Source organism: Oryzias latipes, chromosome 16, assembly GCF_002234675.1.
Source record: "Oryzias latipes chromosome 16, ASM223467v1".
Lineage (NCBI taxonomy): Eukaryota > Metazoa > Chordata > Actinopteri > Beloniformes > Adrianichthyidae > Oryzias > Oryzias latipes.
Genome location: NC_019874.2, coordinates 31,080,513 through 31,100,471, shown reverse-complemented (window position 1 = coordinate 31,100,471; position 19,959 = coordinate 31,080,513). Strand labels below are relative to the sequence as shown.

At 39.5% G+C, this 19,959-nt stretch overlaps 1 protein-coding gene across 3 annotated transcripts in view; it reads left to right on the top strand.

Moving 5' to 3' along the window:
• dgkb (diacylglycerol kinase beta) overlaps positions 1-19,959 on the top strand; it is an 87,575-nt gene that overhangs the window by 18,651 nt on the left and 48,965 nt on the right. For all 3 annotated transcript variants that reach the window (XR_002875030.1, XM_011485842.3, XM_023964689.1), the window contains 9 exons: positions 4,610-4,686; positions 4,834-4,854; positions 6,685-6,832; positions 7,463-7,600; positions 9,582-9,631; positions 10,323-10,397; positions 10,475-10,594; positions 19,481-19,598; positions 19,685-19,773. Coding sequence is in view for 2 of the 3 variants with exons in the window: in XM_011485842.3 (XP_011484144.1) it covers positions 4,610-4,686; positions 4,834-4,854; positions 6,685-6,832; positions 7,463-7,600; positions 9,582-9,631; positions 10,323-10,397; positions 10,475-10,594; positions 19,481-19,598; positions 19,685-19,773 (836 nt within the window). In the remaining variant the exon portion in view is untranslated. The remainder of the gene's footprint in view (positions 1-4,609; positions 4,687-4,833; positions 4,855-6,684; positions 6,833-7,462; positions 7,601-9,581; positions 9,632-10,322; positions 10,398-10,474; positions 10,595-19,480; positions 19,599-19,684; positions 19,774-19,959) is intronic.

Sequence of the window (19,959 nt, the reverse complement as noted above, 5' to 3'; positions counted from 1 at the left end):
TGCTGTGTCTGATTCTCTCCATGCACTAATGATCAACCACTCTTTTAAATCAGATTCTAGTTTTTATCTCAAATCAGTCTGTTTAGTTTCAGTTTTAGTCTTGGTTTAGTCTCAAAATAGTCTGGGTTTTGTCTCAGTTTAGTCTTTGATTAATCTTGGTTTAGTCTCAAAATAGTCTGGGTTTTGTTTCAGTTTAGTCATGGATTAGTCTTGGTTTAGTCTCAAAATAGTGTGGAGTTTGTCTAAATTTAGTCTTAGATTAATCTTGGTTTAGTCTCAAAATAGTGTGGGTTTTGTCTCAGTTTAGTCTTGGATTAGTCTTAGTTTAGTCTCAAAATAGTCTGGGTTTCTTCTCGGTTTTTTCTTGGATTAGTCTTCGTTTAGTCTCAAAATAGTCTGGGTTTCTTCTCGGTTTAATCTTGGATTAACCTTGGTTTAGTCTCAAAATAGTGTGGGTTTTGTCTCAGTTTAGTCTTGGATTAGTCTTGGTTTAGTCTCAAAATAGTCTGGGTTTCTTCTCAGTTTATTCTTGGATTAGTCTTGGTTTAGTCTCAAAATAGTCTGGGTTTCTTCTCAGTTTATTCTTGGATTAGTCTTCGTTTAGTCTCAAAATAGTGTGGGGTTTATCTCAGTTTAATCTTGGATTAACCTTGGTTTAGTCTCAAAATAGTGTGGGTTTTGTCTCAGTTTAGTCTTGGATTAGTCTTGGTTTAGTCTCAAAATAGTCTGGGTTTCTTCTCGGTTTATTCTTCAAATCAAATCAAATCAACCTTTATTTATATAGCACTTTTTCGACAACAGATGTCACTCAAAGTGCTGTGCATAAAATACAATAAAATTTTAAAACAAGATGACAAGACAAACCGTGCGACAACCCCCTCCCCCCCCCCGCAAAAACACACACACACATCAATAAATAAATAAATAAATAAATAAATAGAAGAGTGATAGAATGATAGAATGTAGAGACCTGGCTTTGTCCTGAGGTGGGAAAACGATAGTTTGGGGACATGTCCACACCAGCGACCCCCCAACCCAAGTTCACGGAGTACACCACCACAGAACCCCCCAGATCCGATCAAAAGAGTCAGACCCAGGAGATCCCACTGCAGCGACCCCGCTCACTGAGAAGGGTCAGTCACCGATGTGGAGGATCCCTCAGAGGAAAACACTGGAGTGTAATAAAATGTAAAAGGAATAAAATTAAAATGTATATAAAACATAGACAAAAAACAAATAATTACATAAACCTTAATAGGCATATGAAATAGTAAGAGCGACTTAAAAATTAATAGAATAAATAAATAAATGTATTTACATACACATATAAAACTAGTTAAAAGAAAAATAAATTAATAATTAAAATATTTAAAAATAATAATAATAATAAATTAAAAAAAAATAATAATAAAAAATAAAAATAAACAAATGAAAATAAATAAATAAATAAAACAATTAAAAATCCTAAAATTCAACTAAAAGCTAAATTAAAAAGGTAGGTCTTAAGCCTTCCTTTAAAAACATGAACAGTCTCTGCGGCCCTGAGGCTCTCTGGGAGGCTGTTCCACAGGCGAGGTCCGTAAAAACTGAATGAGGCCTCGCCGTACGTTTTTGTTCTAACTTTTGGGATAACCAAAAGGCCTGTATCAGAGGACCTCAGGGTCCGCGAGGGCTCATACTTTAAAATCATGTCAGATAAATATGAAGGCCCGAGACCATAAAAACATTTGTAAACCAATACTTGGATTAGTCTTCGTTTAGTCTCAAAATAGTCTGGTTTTCTTCTCGGTTTATTCTTGGATTATTCTTCGTTTAGTCCCAAAATAGTCTGGGTTTCTTCTCGGTTTATTCTTGGATTAGTCTTCGTTTAGTCTCAAAATAGTCTGGGTTTCTTCTCGGTTTATTCTTGGATTATTCTTCGTTTAGTCTCAAAATAGTCTGGGTTTCTTCTCGGTTTATTCTTGGATTAGTCTTCGTTTAGTCCCAAAATAGTCTGGGTTTCTTCTCGGTTTATTCTTGGATTAGTCTTCGTTTAGTCCCAAAATAGCCTGGTTTTGTCTCGGTTTATTCTTGGATTATTCTTCGTTTAGTCCCAAAATAGTCTGGGTTTCTTCTCGGTTTATTCTTGGATTAGTCTTCGTTTAGTCCCAAAATAGTCTGGGTTTCTTCTCGGTTTATTCTTGGATTAGTCTTCGTTTAGTCCCAAAATAGCCTGGTTTTGTCTCGGTTTATTCTTGGATTATTCTTCGTTTAGTCCCAAAATAGTCTGGGTTTCTTCTCGGTTTATTCTTGGATTAGTCTTCGTTTAGTCTCAAAATAGTCTGGGTTTCTTCTCAGTTTATTCTTGGATTAGTCTTCGTTTAGTCCCAAAATAGTCTGGGTTTCTTCTCGGTTTATTCTTGGATTATTCTTCGTTTAGTTCCAAAATAGTCTGGGTTTCTTCTCGGTTTATTCTTGGATTAGTCTTCGTTTAGTCCCAAAATAGTCTGGGTTTCTTCTCGGTTTATTCTTGGATTAGTCTTCGTTTAGTCCCAAAATAGCCTGGTTTTGTCTCGGTTTAGTCTTGGATTACTCTTGGTTTAGTCCCAAAATAGTCTGGGTTTGGTCTCAGTTTAGTCTCCAAATGTTCTCCGGTTTTTCTGTTTCTGTTCAAGAGGTTCCAAACAAGAACCCTCCAAATCCTCACTAGTGTCTCCACTGCCCTTCACCTATTGGTGGTGGACAGTGGAGACATAAATCTGCAAAGTGATCACAAAGCCACCTTTGACTCTCCAACAGACATGACCCGAACCTTCATCTCACAGTTTTCTCCGGATGTCTTCTGAGTTTTGAGCACCTGGAAACCCCTCTTCTCATCAGTTTACCTTTGTCAATCACTTTAGCTTGGTAGGAAACCAACTCTTAAAAAAGTTCTCCTATATTTTCTTAACTATCTGATCTGCTTTTACAAATTCAGGAATTGTTCATTTTTTTTAGGTGAAACCTTTCAACCTTAAAAGCAAATCTGGCCTTTTTTTTAAGGCAGAACTAGGAAAACTTTGGCTGATTTTCACAAACATCATAGGAAATTCTCACAACAGCTGCATCTTTATTACATCCTTTTATCACAGATCAATTACCTGTCAAACCTAATGGTGATTGATCAGAGACAACAGCGACTGAATGTGGGTAGAATCCAGACCATGTTTGGCCCCGTTCTGCCTTCACTGATAATAATATTATTTCTATTCATTAGGATTTTCCTTCCTTAACCAGCCTGGATTGCTCATTTCAGAGATAACAGGTGTTTGGTTCTGCCTGAGAAAAGGAACCAGCAGATCCATAATGGTGCTCCTGTGTGTAGAAATAGACCGCTAATAAAGATGATTAGCAGCGGTGACACACTCTCCACTGTCTGGCTGTTATTTGAAAAACGGATTCAGAGAAAATCAAAGATTCAGATCCATTAGAGCAGGAGGAAGAGGAGGAGGAGGAGGAGGAGGAGGAGGAGGAGGAGGAGGAGGAGTGCTTTTGATGATGCACAGAAAGTCTGCTGTGATCAAAATCTGCCTGGAATTGGGACTTCAGTGACGGGAAAGCGTGAAGCTGGTGGAACACAGAGACAAACATGTTTTCATTGCAAAAAACATAAATAAATGACAGCTATGGCTCATAAATGGATCCAAAGGTCTTTTTATTCCTTAGTAGTATCATTTTTTCAGACAATGTCAGTGTTTGCCTCTCCTTACCTCTCAGTCCAGGTTTGACCGGAGAAATGAATAAACCTGATTATCATAAACCTCCGCTGAGAATCAGATGAATGGATCTGAATGAACTTTAATTGGTTCAGCTAATTAAATGTGTAATTAAATGTGTTCAGATTTGGATTCTCAAAAGAAGATGATTTAATCCAGTATGAATTAGTTCAACAGTTGCTTCTCTTTTATTATAACTTTAAACCCAAAGTTTGTGTGTCTTAGTTAAAGAAAAACATTCATTGAACTTTTATTGAAAGGCTGGGTTTAAAAACAAATTCATTCATTCAGTTTTACCCCAAATTGATTCACAAATTCATTTGTTTTCAGATTATTTTCCTATCATATGAAAACCAATGTATTTTTCCTAATTTTCAAAGTCTTATCAATTACATTTGATCAATTAGACTATACATACCAAATCTGAGCTCTGGCTTTGTTTGCCTAAGAAAACTGTTTACAAGAAAACAAGTTTTTTGTGTTTGTTTCAAGTTAAATTCAGTCAAAAATCTGAATTTGGCAGCCCTGCTTGTTTTCCAGAACCAACATTTTTTTTTCTGGTTTCTATCTTTTTCTCCATCAGACCTAAGACATTTTACTTTTTACACAAATTTAAGAAAAGATAAGACGAACGACCGTAATGTTCATGGAGATTATTAAAGAGGATCCTTAAAGAAATGACTAAACACTTTAGTTTATACTTTAATAGGATTAACAATGTTTAAAGTAAAAGAGTAACATGAGCTTTGTCCGGATTTCACTGTAGAACTTAACACATAACTAGATTTTCCATCATTTGAGCAGAAATAATAGCCACGTTGCATGTAGACCTGTCTCTTTAGGTGAAAATGAATCATCTCTCACTGTTTCTTCAGATTCAACCAAAAAGCTGAAGGATGTGCTGCAGGAGTTTCATGGAGATGGAATTCTGGCCAAATACAACCCAGAGGAGGTGCGTTCTGAGCTAACAACAAAAAAAGAAGCTTACCCTCCCATGCATGAACGCTTGTGTTCCAAACAAAGCCAGAACAGAGAGCTCTCCTCCAGCAGAAGTGATGCTCACCGTGTTTTCTTCCTCTTTTCATGCTCCCGGCTCCAGAAACAAGAAATACTCAACCAGGTGACTGCTTTGTTCTTCTTTGCTGGTTTGACATTGAGGCTAAAATATTCACAAATACATTATATTTCAAAGCACAATATTGAATAACGTGACAAAAAACTAGCTGTTCACGTGAGGATTTTACTCGGGCTATTAGTAAAGTTGTTGGCGTGTGACAAAGCAAAGACAGACTGTTTACTGCGATTTCCTCCACAAGCTGTTAGTTCTGATTTGGTGTCATCTGCAATAAAGTGCAGATTTACTTCCTGTCCGTTTGTACTGTTTCGGTTCAGGACAGTCAGGAGTTCAGAAAAACCATCAAATCTGAAAACCACAAACACAGACATTAGATTAGCAGCAGCTCCTCCAGAAAAACCCGGACGAGCTCATGAAATCATTTATAGCCACATTTAACTATGTGTGTTCTGAGTTGAGGGGAAAAAAAACACCTGAAAGGTAAATCCAAGAGTCATACGTTTGCTCATTTTTCCAAAGTTTCTTTTCAAACTAATCAAAAATGTTTTTAAGAATCCCAAATTGACAATGGCTGCACGGTGGAGCAGTGGTTAGCGCTGTTGCCATTGTGGCCCCCGGTTCAAGTCCCGGCTGGGGGACCTGCAACAGAACATCATGTCCTCCCCGTGCATGCGTGGGTTTTCTCCGGGGTCTCCGGCTTCCTCCCACCGTCCAAAAACATGCTTCAGAGGTCAATTGGAAACTCTAAATTGTCCCTAGGTGTGAATGTGAGAGTCAATGGGTGTGTGATTGTGGCCCTGCGACAGACTGGCGACCTGTCCGGGACGTCCCCGGCCTTCGCCCATAAGTGGCCGGGATAGGCTCCAGCAGCCCCGTGACCCCGAAAGGGACAGAACGGTAGAAGATGAATGAATTTGACAATTGTCAAAAATCAGAAGGTTGTTGGAAATTAACCCAACGCTGATTTTTCTTCAACTGTAAGCAGTTGTATTCCTCCGTTTTCTCTTTTTGCTGTGTCTGAAAGTGTTGCAGTAGAAAAAATAAAGCAGTTTTACCTATTCGGAGATTACATTTCGACATCATTTCACTTTGAACTTGTCAACTTTAGTCCTCAAAGTACTTTTTTTTTGTCAAACATTATTCATTTGTATTGCAATCTGAGATGGATTTTATGGAAGTGTTTCTGTTGCATAGTTAAAAATAAAAGTCAGTTCCAGAAATGCTTTTTCATTTTCTAAATGAAGCTGCGTTTGACTCAAAAAGAAAATGAAAAATTAATTCTTGCAAAATTCAATTCCAGTCAGCATTTTCAGGAGGGAGGCGGGGCGTTGTGAAAACTAAAATGCAATCCCCTATTTTATTTTTGTTTTAATTATGTCACAGAATATGAGGTGTTGAAGCAGAAAATGAAAAACCATCTTGGAGGATTGATTTTTAGTTTTGACTCATTTGATGCAGTTCCATTTTGATAACGAAAAAGCATTTATGGTTTTGAATTTTATTTTTAATTATGCTACAGAAACGCTTCCATAGAATTTCTGTGCATGCTAAATGATGAGGTGTACCACGTTTTTAATGCAATTAATGTTTGATTGTCACTCTAGAAAATAACTGGACACTTTTATGTTACACCATGTTAAATTCTTGTCAAATCTATTCATTCAATTATCTTCTTTCACTGTCATAATGAATAACAATTAAGACAGAATCTGTTTGGCCTGAGGAAAAGTTTTTTAAATGCTGAAGTAATCTGATCGACACAAAGTCGATTGGGAACCAGACCTACAGAAAAACGTCTGCAGGGTTAAATTTGTTTAGACAGAATCCCGCCGACTGCTGGCGTTCTAACAGACAAACGACACGTCTACGTTTCAGGAGATCGACTACAAAGGCTTTAGGGTCTTCATGCAAACCTTCCTGGAGAGTGAACTCCCCGAGGAATTCTGCCAGCACCTCTTCTTGTCGTTTAGCAACAAGGGACCCAAACCCAGTCCTTCATCTCTGGACAAGCCTCGAGTCTCTGGTAAGTGTTGAGAGTCAGACGGCGCCTGTGTTTGTGACCCCGGCGTGTTTCATGGTTACGGACAGGAGCCCTCTGCAGCCGCCGTTGCTATAGAGACGTCAGACGTTGTTTGAAACTCTTTTCTGCTTCTGAAGCTTCAGCTCTTTCCATTTGAAGCTGAGGGAAGACGCCTGCCAGCCGCCTTGGCAGACACATTGTTTGTTTGGACCATTAACGGCGATATCTCATTGTTGTGGGAAAAATACCAAAGAGACTTAAAAAAAAAAACACATTAGAACTGAAACCCCATGCGCCACTAAACTCATTCCTGGCTTTAATATTCACTCCAGTTCTTGGAAAATACACAAATATTTATATAATAATATAATATATGTATATGTATCTAAATCAGCTTTGAAGAAGACCCCCCACCCTCAAATATCCTTTCAAACAGAAGTAAACGAGAAGGAGACAGATGCTTTCAGGTGTTTGTTAAATGCAGTTTCTGCTTCTTCAAGCTTTGATCTTTAAAACGATGAGGTGAGGCTCTGCTGGCGTTTGCCTCCAGGTGCCCCCCCCCCAGCTGATCGATGGCGGCTGCAGTCTGCCGCCCAAATGCCGTCTGACCTTTCAATTGGTTTGTCCCTGCAGGACTGAAGCTGATCAAAGCCAACTCCACCCCTCTGAAGACCCCGACCCTCCCCAGGCCTGTGGACTCGGTGCAGCTTAAGGACATCGTGTTTTACCTGTCACTGTTGGAGGGGGGGCGTCCTGAGGACAAACTGGAGTGTGAGTCTTTTAGCCCTGATCAGGAATTGCTGTCAAATGAGCTGGAAAATATTATTTCCTACAAACCTGAAGTAAATAAACAAAATCAGATGGAGGGGGGGTTACCGATCAATTTAAATTGAATTATATTTGCACAAATAAACGTAAACTCGATATTTATATTCTAAATATTGCATTTGACATCAAAATGATAAGAAACATATATTTTTCTCTGTGGTTTAAAGTCCAGCAGACCTGTTGTTGTTTTGGGTGGTCGTCTTGTTGCAGCTCCGTCCTCATATCGGTTTTGGGTTCTGTGTTTCTTCTTTGTCTGTTTTTCCCCCAAAAATGTTTCACAAACATTTGCTTCCAGGTTTAACAGGAGTCTGTTTAAAGTTCTGCTTCTCTGCTGTCGGTCGGTCAGAGATTTGCAGAGCAGATCGGCTGTTTTTGTCGCCTCTGTGTGAACGAGTTCAGCTGTGGCAGTGGCTCCCCCTGCTGGTCATTATTCAGATAATCAACTATCCTGTACTTTTATCTTTCTTACTTATTTGCCAAACTATAAAGGTTCACATTTAAAAAACCAAATAGTAATGCTATAATTGATTACTAACCAGCTTTACATGCAATAAAACTATTTAAGGAAAAGATGTCAAACCTCCTCCAGCTTAGAGTAAAGATGTTTCTGCTCCTTGGAACCTGTTCTGCAGTGTGATGGTTGTTATTTTTTACTAAGATAATGGTCATGAAACCGAAAATTATTATTAGTTATCAAGACTTTGACTGGAAGACTGGAGTTTTGCTTCTGTCTCATCAGCCAAAATATATTTTTTCCAAAAGTTTGAGAAGAAATCCAGATGTTTTTGTTGGACGGGTTTTGGGGTGTTTTTGCTGTGCTGGGTCATAGAGTGAGGCCCGCACTTCCATCCGTCTTTTTCTGCTTCTCTTGAGGACCTCCTGCAGGAGTCCTGCTGGTGTTCTTGGACTCATTTTGGTGGGTCAGTCCTTGCTGTGTGTCACCGTTCTTGTCTCATTCCCAAAGCTGCAGAGAGGTCTCCATGACTTCCAGACTAAAACATGTCGTGACTGTTTTTTTTCCTCAAACCCGTTGGACTTTATCAGCAGCTTCTTTAGGATTCTGGATTTGGAAAAAAGGAAGGTAAGTTTGAGGGGCAAATAGTGTTTAACAGCACTGGGAGAAACCTGCATCTAGTTTGTCTTTGTAACCCTTGTTCTGTCCTAGGCACGTTAACGTTGGGAGTTGGGTCATCTAGACCAGTGGTCCCCAACCACCGGGCCGCGGACCGGTACCGGGCCGCGGGACACTTGGCACCGGGCCGCGGGAAATTTTGGCACCGGGACGCACAGAAAGAAAAAATAATTTCCATTTTATTGTTTTTTCCGAAAAAAAGTTTTATTTTGAAAAGTGACCGTATTCTCTCTGTTACATCCGTCACACTTAACGCACGTCAAAGTCACGACACCAAACATCACGTGACACACACCTTGCGTTGCACCTGGGAATAGTTCTTTTCCCACCCCCCACCCCCCCCCGTTATGTATCAACTCAAAAGAATCAAGTCTGCACCTGCAGGTGTGGGGATGTTAGGTCACACACACACAGACATGCTTTACACTGCTAGAACAGCCTGGGGTCAAATTGACCCCAGATGAACAGCAATGCATGCAATATGTGTTCAGCACATCGTAAACAAAAATATCATCATGATAACTTAATCAGTTCTCCTCATCAAATTAGGAAAAAGTCATGAAATAGGAAGCAAATATTTTTGAGTTCTAAACACTGAATGGGGTCAAATTGACCCCAAGGATAATAGGAGGGTTAAGCAAAATTATCATATCAATTATATCATATAATTAAGCAGTTAAATTATTTTTTATCAGACACTGGGTTTGTTTTGTGTAAAACCTACAAACCCTGGTAGGTTTGAACTGCTTTAGGTTCTGTTTTTGCTCACAGAAGCTCTGTTTTCCTCTGCAGTCATGTTTCGCCTCTACGACACCGACGGAAACGGCTCTCTGGACAGCTCGGTAACAATCTTTGTTCCCACTTCAGCACGTTTTATGGGGTGGGGTGGGGTGGGGGGGGGGGGGGCTTTTGTAAGTCCTCAAAGACCCAATCTGATGAAAATGGTTTTTTTTTTGGCATTTCTCTGACAAATATAAAGAAAATCCAGCTAAAAATTGCATATCTGAGTCAGGAGCAGATTTTTTTTTTTAAAAGGAAAGGGGGGCGGGGTTACTCCATGCCATTGGCCCCGCCCACAACTCAGAGGTGAATGTCTGATGAACTCCCCAGCATAATCATGATGAAAAGACCACTGGGGACACTTTGAAAAAGATCAGAAGATGATTGGAGTGGACCTCTGAGTGGATTTTGTTTTTTATTAAAAAAAAGGGCGGATTATTGTGAAGCATTTTTGCTGCAAAAAGAAAATCACAAGTAAAGGATTTCTGAACGAAGACCAGAAACGTAGACGTTCTGGAGAAACCTGGATTTCCTTCTCTACTGACATTGACAGAAAACAGCAACCCCCCCCCCCCCCAATATAAGCAGCCATTGTAATTACTGCTTCAGCCTCCGAGCTGTTTCCCATCATGCCTCTGTGTTCCTCCGTTCACCCTCACAACCAGCGATTGCTGGCTGCTGATGGGTGGACTGGGCCTGGGGGAAAGCTAAAGACTGTTTGAGGCGTTTCATGGCTGTCTGCTCTGGCGGCAGGAGCTGGAGCACATCATCTCCCAGATGATGCGGGTGGCAGAGTACCTGGAGTGGGACGTGACCGAACTCAAACCTGTAAGAGCAACGCCGTAGTCCCTGAGGAGAAGTGAGACGTGTCGCCGACTGAAGAGTCTCCTCTGAATTATTCGTAGATCCTCCAGGAAATGATGCAGGAGATCGACTACGACCAGGACGGCACGGTGTCGCTGGAGGAGTGGATCCAGGGGGGGCTGACCACCATCCCGCTGCTCGTCCTGCTGGGCCTGGAGACGGTGAGTCCGAGCAGAAAGCACCACAAACCCAAACCTGCAGGTGACCAGATGAGAAATGAAAGAAGAGTTTAGAGAAAAGAAAACAACAACACTGAAAAAACGATAAAAAAATTAACGTTACAGAAAGGAAAGGATCCGCAGTGCAAGAAACGACAAGAAAGACATTCATAAAAATAAAAAATGGAAGGAGGAAAATGTTCAGATGTTACGTTTTATGTTCATTTCTAACAAAGTTTTAGGATTTCTCAAATAAAGTGAAGAAAAACAAAAGTTAATTCTCACTATTCTCACTTTATTGCATTAAACGTGTGAAAACAATGAAAAGAAATCGTTCAAACGTTGCAGGATCGTTATTAAGGTGTTGATCCCATTCCTGAATCCAGATCAACGTTTCACACGTCAAACCACTATTCTTGCTATACAGGAGATCAAAATCAACAAAACATAACAGATAAAAGCACAAAGATTTAGAAAGAAGGGAATATTATTCATCACTTCCTAATTTGCATAAACGTCTCTGTTGTTTTGAATCCTTTTAGGATAAATCCAGAAAATGTTCAAAGATTTTCTGACTACAGTAGATCCATGACTAGAAGACAATAAATGAAGACGCAGCAACACCAACGTAGAAAGGGAACAACTAGAACAGACTCTCAGTCCTTTCCTCTGAGTTTCCAACAGAAAACATGTTTTACAAACCGACTTTTTTTCATCTTTAGTGAAAAAATAAAAAAATAAAAAACTCCCAAACTTCAGATGAACATTTTACAGACGTGTTCCGGTACGACTTCTCCACCACGCTAGCAGACGGTCACATGATGTCACACCGTTGATCACAAGATTTTCATAATTATATTATTAATAATATTATTATTTTATATTTATGTTTTTTTATTCCAATAGTGTATTAAATTTTAATTTTATTAAATGTAAAACGAATGTATTTATTTAATTTATAACTTATTTAAATAACCTGAACTTTATTCTTATTTTTCATCTGCAAAACTTGATACTTTTACTTTGAAAATATCTTCATTTCCAGTGACAGTGGTGCATTTGCTTTGTGTAGATAATATAAATAACTTTAACATTGTTTTTAGAGCAAGAATAAAATTATCTGGATTTTATATTTACCACACTCTACTATATTTATAAACATCTGTCATTTCAGAAATAAAACGTGTTCTATTTTTTTTTCTGGAACAAATACTCGCCTGTTTGGATTTTTACAGCCTGAGTCTATCAATCCAGATGGATCCATTTGAGGTGTTTTTTTTTATCATTTAAAGTTTCTTTTGATCTTCCAGGTTTGACTAGAAAAAGAGGAGCTCAAGATCCACTAAACTGATGGTTTCTTCGTCTCCAGGTTCCTTATGACTCTGAACATCCTCTGAAGACGACTGTATTCAATAAAAGATCCCATAATTCCCTTCAGCCACGTTGCTCCAAACGGGGTGTTTAATTCTAACACGATTAACACTAAAGCCCTCAGTCCAGGCCTTCAGATTCCTGCGATAGTGCGGACGAGCAGCTGTTCTCGTGGGGACGACCTTTTCTCCAACCAGAGCTGCAGTGCAGCAGCCTGTTGCACCCTGTGTTTCTGTGGTTACCATGGAAACAGCTGAACCTAAGCGATAACCTGAGAAGTGTCTGAAATTTTGGACAAAAAAAGCAGAGAAGAAAAACACATCTGTGAATCTGACCCTTTTTTTTAATGTCCAGACACATTTCAATAAGGAGAGACATTAGTAACACGAGTAAAGATTAGTTTGTTATAGAAAAATGTGAATAAATTAAGTCCATAACCTGCAGTGGAGGTTAAAGGGCGGGCCGTTCCAGGTGGAGGCGGACCTGCAAACTGCCTTTACATTCATGAATGTAAAGGCAAAACTACGATTCTGATTGGCTGAAAAGAAAGGTGGCCTGTTTAGCTTCTGGTTCATAGTGAAGGTGTAGAGTGACGTAACGACGCACCGTACCTGTGAGTGAGGTGAGGCAGATCCTTCTTATTTAATGCGCCAAAGATTCACTAAACTGTTTTTAGCTTCAGTTCACATCTACAGCTTATTATAAAAGTTTATGATTACTTTCCATCATTTTCAAAAAAACCACAAAAAATGTATTCATATTGATCTTTTTCATTTTACTGAACAGTGTTTTTTGATTCTCTTTGCCGCTAAAAAACTGTTTTTTGTGTGCAAATAAATAATTTAGGAAATCTGCTGTAGTTTTAAACAAAACCCAATAGACCTTTTTCACACTTCCGCATTTTTCGACCGGAAATACGTCAATGACGTGTAAAACAACTTCCTGTTAGCGTAGCAGCAGATATGAAGAATGGCAGAGTCGAAGAGTTGCAGTCTCTGTTGCGTTCCAGGCTGTTCGTCTTCCTACCAAAAACAGCCTTACTTTTCATTTCATTATTTTCCTGTGGATCCAAACCTGAAACCCAAATGGATATAGGCGATGCGAAGAGATGAAGGGCATAGTTTTAATGTAAACACAGGTAGCACCCTCTGCTGCCGGCACTTACTAACTTCGCTCCGGATGGGGTGCGGCTGCGTCGTTCGTCGCCTGAAGAGTGGTGTCGTCCGGAGTATTTTCCCTTGGAAAAACTTTACTGCTCCTTTGAGAAGGGAGTCAGTATATGACAGAACCTCAAACGTCAGTCTATGCAGCTATGCTGTGAAGATACTAGCATACGGTGGCTAAGCTAAGGCAGTAAAGATGGATCAGGACTACGTGACACAGGTAAGGTTGTTCATAATGTGTTTGGTTTACGTTAGTCAACTATGTGTACCGTTATTGGATAAATGCATTTCTACCTGAAAAAATTAATATTTATAATAAAAGATGTTCATGCTCTCACCTATTTTAATTACATGTATTTAATCACTTTTGAGCATTTTGTCATTTTGTAATTTCCTTAACAAAAATAAATTAAATGTATTTGTAATTAAATACTTAACATACTTTTCAAAACATGATTACTGTGTTGTGTTGAAAGGTAGCATAAATATATTAAGACTGATTTTTAATTTCTTTATCTTCACATGTGCTCTGGATGAGGCTTTGGATTACATCCATGACTTAGAAGCCAAGTTCCTTTGCTGGACCCAGGAGACGATGTCATGGCGGACAAAAGTTCCTCGTTCAAGACCTCCTTACTGACATTGGATCTAAGATCATCATTCCACCTTTTAAGCTTTCAGCTCAATTCAGCAAGGAGGAAAATGAACAAATCCAAGCCATCACCCGCCTCAGAATTATGGTGGAAAGAGTGATCAGTAGGATAAAGTCCTTCCACATCAGGGACTCTCCCGTGCCGCTCACACTGATGGGCGGTGTGAATCAGATCTGGCTTAACCGCCGTGTTTTGGCAAATTATCAAGGACTTTTTTGTTTTGAAGAGTGAATTAATGTTTGGTATGTAAATAATGTATAATGTTCAAATAGTATGGAAAAATTTAGTGTTTCCACATATTCTTAAAATCTAATTAAATATAAATGTTATATTCGTAATATTTTTCTGTTGAAATGTGACTGACTACACAAAAAATTAGATGAACTAATAAAACAATTTTGGTCAAAATTGTGCCTCATTTAATTTTTTGGTATGCAAATAACATCAAACATTTACAATAAAAAATAACATTACAGATCAACAGTAAGACAGAAGGCTGAACTGATTGTTAAAGACAAGATAAGTGTAATTTAAGGTATGCATTCATGCATTTGCCACAATATATATCCAAGTTCTCTTTCATTCCATCTCAGAAACCCATCCAACACAGCCATGAGAGGTTGGGGCTGCACCTGGCATAATCTGCTTCCAGATGCCATCAGATATGGATCTGGCTGTGGTCCTACACAAGGGAAACACAACACACAAAAGTTAGACATAAACTGTCAACCAGGACAAAACTGAAGTTTTAATCATCGGTTCTGAAGACAAGAGAGAGATGATTTTACCACATCTTCATAATTTTAAACCTTCTCCATGTGTGAGAAACCTGGGCGTACTTTTTGACTCTGAGCTAAATTTTATCCCACACATTAAAAATGTCGTTAAGACAGGATTTTATCATCTCAAAAACATTGCCAGAGTCGCCCGTTCCTCTCTCTTGCCAGCACAGAGGTACTAATGCATGCTTTTATTTTCAGTCGTTTAGATTATTGTAATGCCCTTCTCTCTGGTTTACCCAAAAAGTCTCTTTCAAACTTACAACTTCTACAGAACTCAGCCGCACGAGTTCTGACGAGGACCAGAGGGCGGGAACACATTACACCGGTTTTAAAATCGCTGCATTGGCTCCCTGTGCGTTTCAGGATTGATTTTAAAGTTCTTTTAATGGTTTATAAATGTTTTTATGGTCTTGGGCCTTCTTATTTAAATGATATTCTTTTAAAATATGAGCCCTCGCGGACCCTGAGGTCCTCCGGTGCTGGCCTCTTAGTTGTTCCCAAGGTGAGGACCAAAACTTATGGTGAGGCTTCGTTCTGCCATTATGGTCCTGGCCTGTGGAACGGCCTGCCGGAGAACCTCAGGGCCGCAGAGACAGTAGAGGTTTGTAAGAAGAGGCTCAAGACTCACCTTTTTAATTTAGCTTTTAGTTGATTTTAACTGCTAATTTATTCTATTAGTTTTAATATATGCTATTTTATGTATTTATTTTAATTTTATGCATCTTATTCTCAATTTTATGTATTTTTTTTTCTTCTTTTTTATGTTTTTAATTTTAGCATCTTATGATTTTAGCCCCAGTGTTTCTTGAGGGGATCTTTTCCTCCAGGGATTGCCGGCTTGGTCAGCGGTTGTTGCTGCAGTTGTTGCCCTTGCTGGGGCGGCTGGGGTCTAATTTTACAGCTTTTGGGTGTGAGGGGGACCCCGGTGTTGTCCCGGTCTGGGTGGGCGCTGTGGCGATGTTCCGGTGGCCGGGCTGGCTCCTGGTATGAAAGGATTCCCAGATACTGTTTCCTCACAACAGAGCCAAGCCATGCTTGTTTGTTTGTTTATTTATTTATTTATTTATTTATTCTTTTACAGTTACATAGTCATATTTCATTGTACGTGGGAGCCATGGGTCATGTGCTTTAATGGAGGGGAGTGGGAAGGGTGAAGGGTGGGTTGGGGTTTTTATTGTAATGTTGTGTGTTTACTGTTTTTAGTGTTAAAGCGCTTCGAGCTGCAATAAAGTGCATGAGAAGCGCTATTTTATAAATAAAGTTTGATTTGATTTGATAAGTGCATAACTACATTTCAATTTAATTCATTATATCTGCTGTAACCATAATTTGGTTAGTCATAAGATTAGAAAAAAAACAAACTTAACTTGCTCACAAAGCAACAAAAAGTGAATCACCTGTAAATGCCTTGTACAGTGTGGACCTCAGACCGTCTTAGCCAACTGTTTTGGGCTTTTGCACCATCAGCTCACTAACCGGTTCAGGATGGATTCCCTTATAAGTAAAAGGCAAAAAGCAATTACAGTCTGTAGTCACTACTTGGGGTGTTTTTATAATAATTTAGAGTTGTTCTGGATACACATCCGTTCTTAAAAAATAATGACAATATGATCACAAACCCACCTGTGCTCTTGGTCTGTGCCATCTTTGCAAGCCACTCGTGCAGGCCGGGGGGGTGGAGCAGCCTGCAGACCCAGCTGTGAATAATGTGCGCTCTGGAACAGGATGGCAACTATGTGATTGCAAAATCCTTTAGCAGCCACACAACTGCAGAAGAAAGCTTTCAGGTTGGCACATTCTGCATCCAGTGATATCTAGACACAATAAATTAAATAGGTTGAAATTAAGACATACTTATGTTGCTACATCAATGTAAAATGAAACTATAACTTTCAGTAGGGTGACCAGATTTGAGTTTGTAAAAAACAGGAGTGAAGTGAGTTTGTGAGATATTTCATCGAGAGTAATTGGTGTTCAGAGCTGCATAAATGAAGCAAATATAATTACATTTCATCTATGTTCAATGTTATTTTATTATATAAGTATCAAAAGAGAGGACATGTCCAGGAAAAGAGGACTTCTGCTCACCATACTTTCAGAAAAATAATACTAGTAAGTGAAGAAAGTGCCGCAACCGCAGCAAAAAGAATGAAGACGCATTTGGGCAACTTAACATTTCTTATTTACAGCTTCACCAAATTTTTGGGTGTTATGTTAATCTCATGCCTTTTCACTTAAACATACACACAACATATTCACTGCGATGCCTTATATTACAAATTAATAACACCAGGATTTACAGTTGACGTAAACAAAGAGTTAGCGGTGATGCGGCTATGGCTAAAGCTAGCTGAAGCTTACCTTGGTAATGGTGGATAAACTCTTCGTGGACGAATTTATATCCCTTGTCCAATTTGTTTCCTTTAGTGGACGAATGCATCTTTACACTCCTCATCACATCGGTGCTGGTGAACTTCGGAACACAACTCAGGCTCTTCGAAAACACTCTAGGCTCTGCCATTCCTCCGCAAGCGAAGCACAAACCGGAACTAGGTTTACACGTTGATGACGTACTTCCGGTTTTTGCGAAAAAGGTCTATTCATTATTAAAACAAAATGACAGTTCATATTTTATCCTCTAGGTGTCAGTATTTGACCAACTTTGATCGTTTTGGGGGGCAGCTGCAGCTTTTTATGGATCATTTTGTCAGATGAATTCATTTCTGCAGATTTCCAGACTTAAAAGAAAAATCACAACAGCAGAATAAATAATAATTCACACTGTAAAACACACAAACAAATGTGTCGACGATAAACAACTAAATAAAAAGGAAAACCATCGGATCAGACCTTTTAGCAAACAGTAGTCAGTTTAAGTGTCTTATACTGAAAGTCAGGTGGTATACCTGAAGTTTATTTGGTTTAAATCTTAAAATGTTCCAAGTTAGTCTAAAGAAGTATTCAGTCAGAATACTTACTCAACTACACGTCTATAGTAAACTTGCTGTACTTATACTCATGTACACTTTAGTAAATTCAACTTCAAGTGTACAACTTTTTGTTATGATCAAATTCAAATGCAATGCATTGTGGTCTATATTATATTTTATCTAGTGAGCATATAATGCACTCTGGGAATTTACAAATGGAATTCATTGGAATTTATGAAAGGCCTAAATAGTGCAGTAAGTAGTGAGCAGTGAAGGAATCTGAACAAAGCCCAGCTCTCCTTCTGGAGTCAACCCTGCGTATGTACGTTCATACAAACTTCTCTCTGAGATCTGAGGGCTTCAGCTCTACGGAACAGATCTCAACGCCGGATCTGGCTTTAAATCTCTGCAGGAAAATCCTGAATAAGCTGGTTTGGTGAGTCTGACCAGGATTGTTCCTGCGGGCTGCAGGTGTGTCGTTCACCTGCCGCCCGTTCACCTGCGTTGCTGCTTAGACTCAAACATGGAAGATGTAAGGCTTTGTTTTAAACCCAAAGCAAACAATTGAATTGTATTTAATCTTAAGTCTTTAAGTCCATTTTCATATACTGATAGCTGGAATGAAAACAAAAATATGATTGTAAATCCTGAAAACCTGTGAAGACGCTTGGATCCGACGTCTGGAGGAATGAAGCTGTCTGTTCACTTCTTCTGTCTGTTTCTATGCATTTGTCTTCTCGCGCTCCTGATCGTGTCTTCATGTAAATGACGAGCTTTACATCCTGACAGAATGTGCTGAAGCGGCTGCTGAACCCCATAAACATGATGGATCCTCACCTGTCCGTCTGCTCATACTCTGGAGAGATGGAGGAGCATCCTAACATCCATCTCTTCCCTCCTTCACCTTCAAAGCTCATCTACTGGTCTTCCGTCTCCTGAGAAGCTGCTTGTGTACATCTAACAGCTTCTTCTGGCTTATTAATTCCATCTACAGCCTTTGTCATGTTTGCTTCAGGTGTTCAGCACTCTGCGGCTAAAATAGGTTTAATCAGCCGTTACGGCGCCGTAGCATCAAAGCTATGAGCCAGGCGGTGCTTTACTTCATATTTGTGTCTTATGATCGTGATTAGAGTTTTAAAAAAACTCATCTTTTCTCAGGCTTTTAACTCCAGTAAGCGGATCTAGTGGACCAGCTTATTCATTTTATTGTTTCTTTATTGTATCATATTGTTTCTGATTTTATGTTGAGCACTTTGGTTGCCTCTGCTATACAAATGATTGATTGATTGATTGATTGATTGATTGATTGATTGATTAGAAGCACCGTGTCCTTCTCCACTCTCGTAAATCGCTTCCTCAGTCGTCCCTAAAACGTTCAAACTCTGCGTTTGGTTTGTTGTCAGGTGACACTCGATTCGTTCACAGCCAAGACGGAATGTTCCTGATCGGGGAAGAAGTTTGCAACAGGATCAGAAAAACGATTGTGATTGTGATGGTAGAAGTGAAAAATGCAGCAAAGGAATCTTTTATTTTGGAAACAGTCATTCAAAGGAGAATTGATCACACGTCATTTCAGTCCACGTTGGAGCCAGATGTCGTCAGAAACCACGATGGATCCGAGTCGGTCTGAGTTTCCATAGAAACCACTCGGGCCAATCAAGAGGGAACTTGTTGGAAGGCCACACCTCCACCTGCCAATCTAACATTTTGAATGTAGTATCCACCCACTTTTAATGTGGCATTTGATAGGTCAGTTTATAACTTGAACACTTTAACTACTGAAATAATATCATGAGATTATCAAGAAGATTTTAAAAAAGGTGTCAGATCCAGAACGGTTCTTCTGACCAATAGAATGACTAACAGCTGTTTATTTCTCTATAGAAGTCTGTGGGATTTTGGCTTCTTGGAGCCACTTCCTGTTTGGAACGCCAGGGGGGCGGAGCCACTCAGTCCTGTTCACTGGTTTAGAGCTCTGGTCTTTCTGCAGAACGTCAAAGACGACGGGCAGCACGTGTGGAGACTGAAGCACTTCAACAAACCGGCCTACTGCAACCTGTGTCTCAACATGCTGATCGGTCTGGGCAAGCAGGGACTCTGCTGCTCCTGTGAGGCGGCATCTTCATGTTTTAGAGTTAAAAAACCCCAAAAAACAAAACAAAGACGATAAAGTCTGCCACTGTCCTTTTCTCAGTCTGCAAGTACACCGTCCACGAGCGCTGCGTTGGCCGAGCTCCTCATTCCTGCATCAAAACGTACGTGAAGTCAAAGAAAAACACAGAGGTGAGTCTCCTCGCGTCACCTTTTCCTGTCATGGGCTCATTTTAAAGATGGCGGCAAACGCGGCGCCACGTTTATGCTTTTGGCACTTCACACTGACGAGAAACCTGATAAAAAGTATATGAAAAAATGACGCAACTTTCAGCTCTGAATGCGATAAAACTCACCAAATCTGACATGCAACCAACA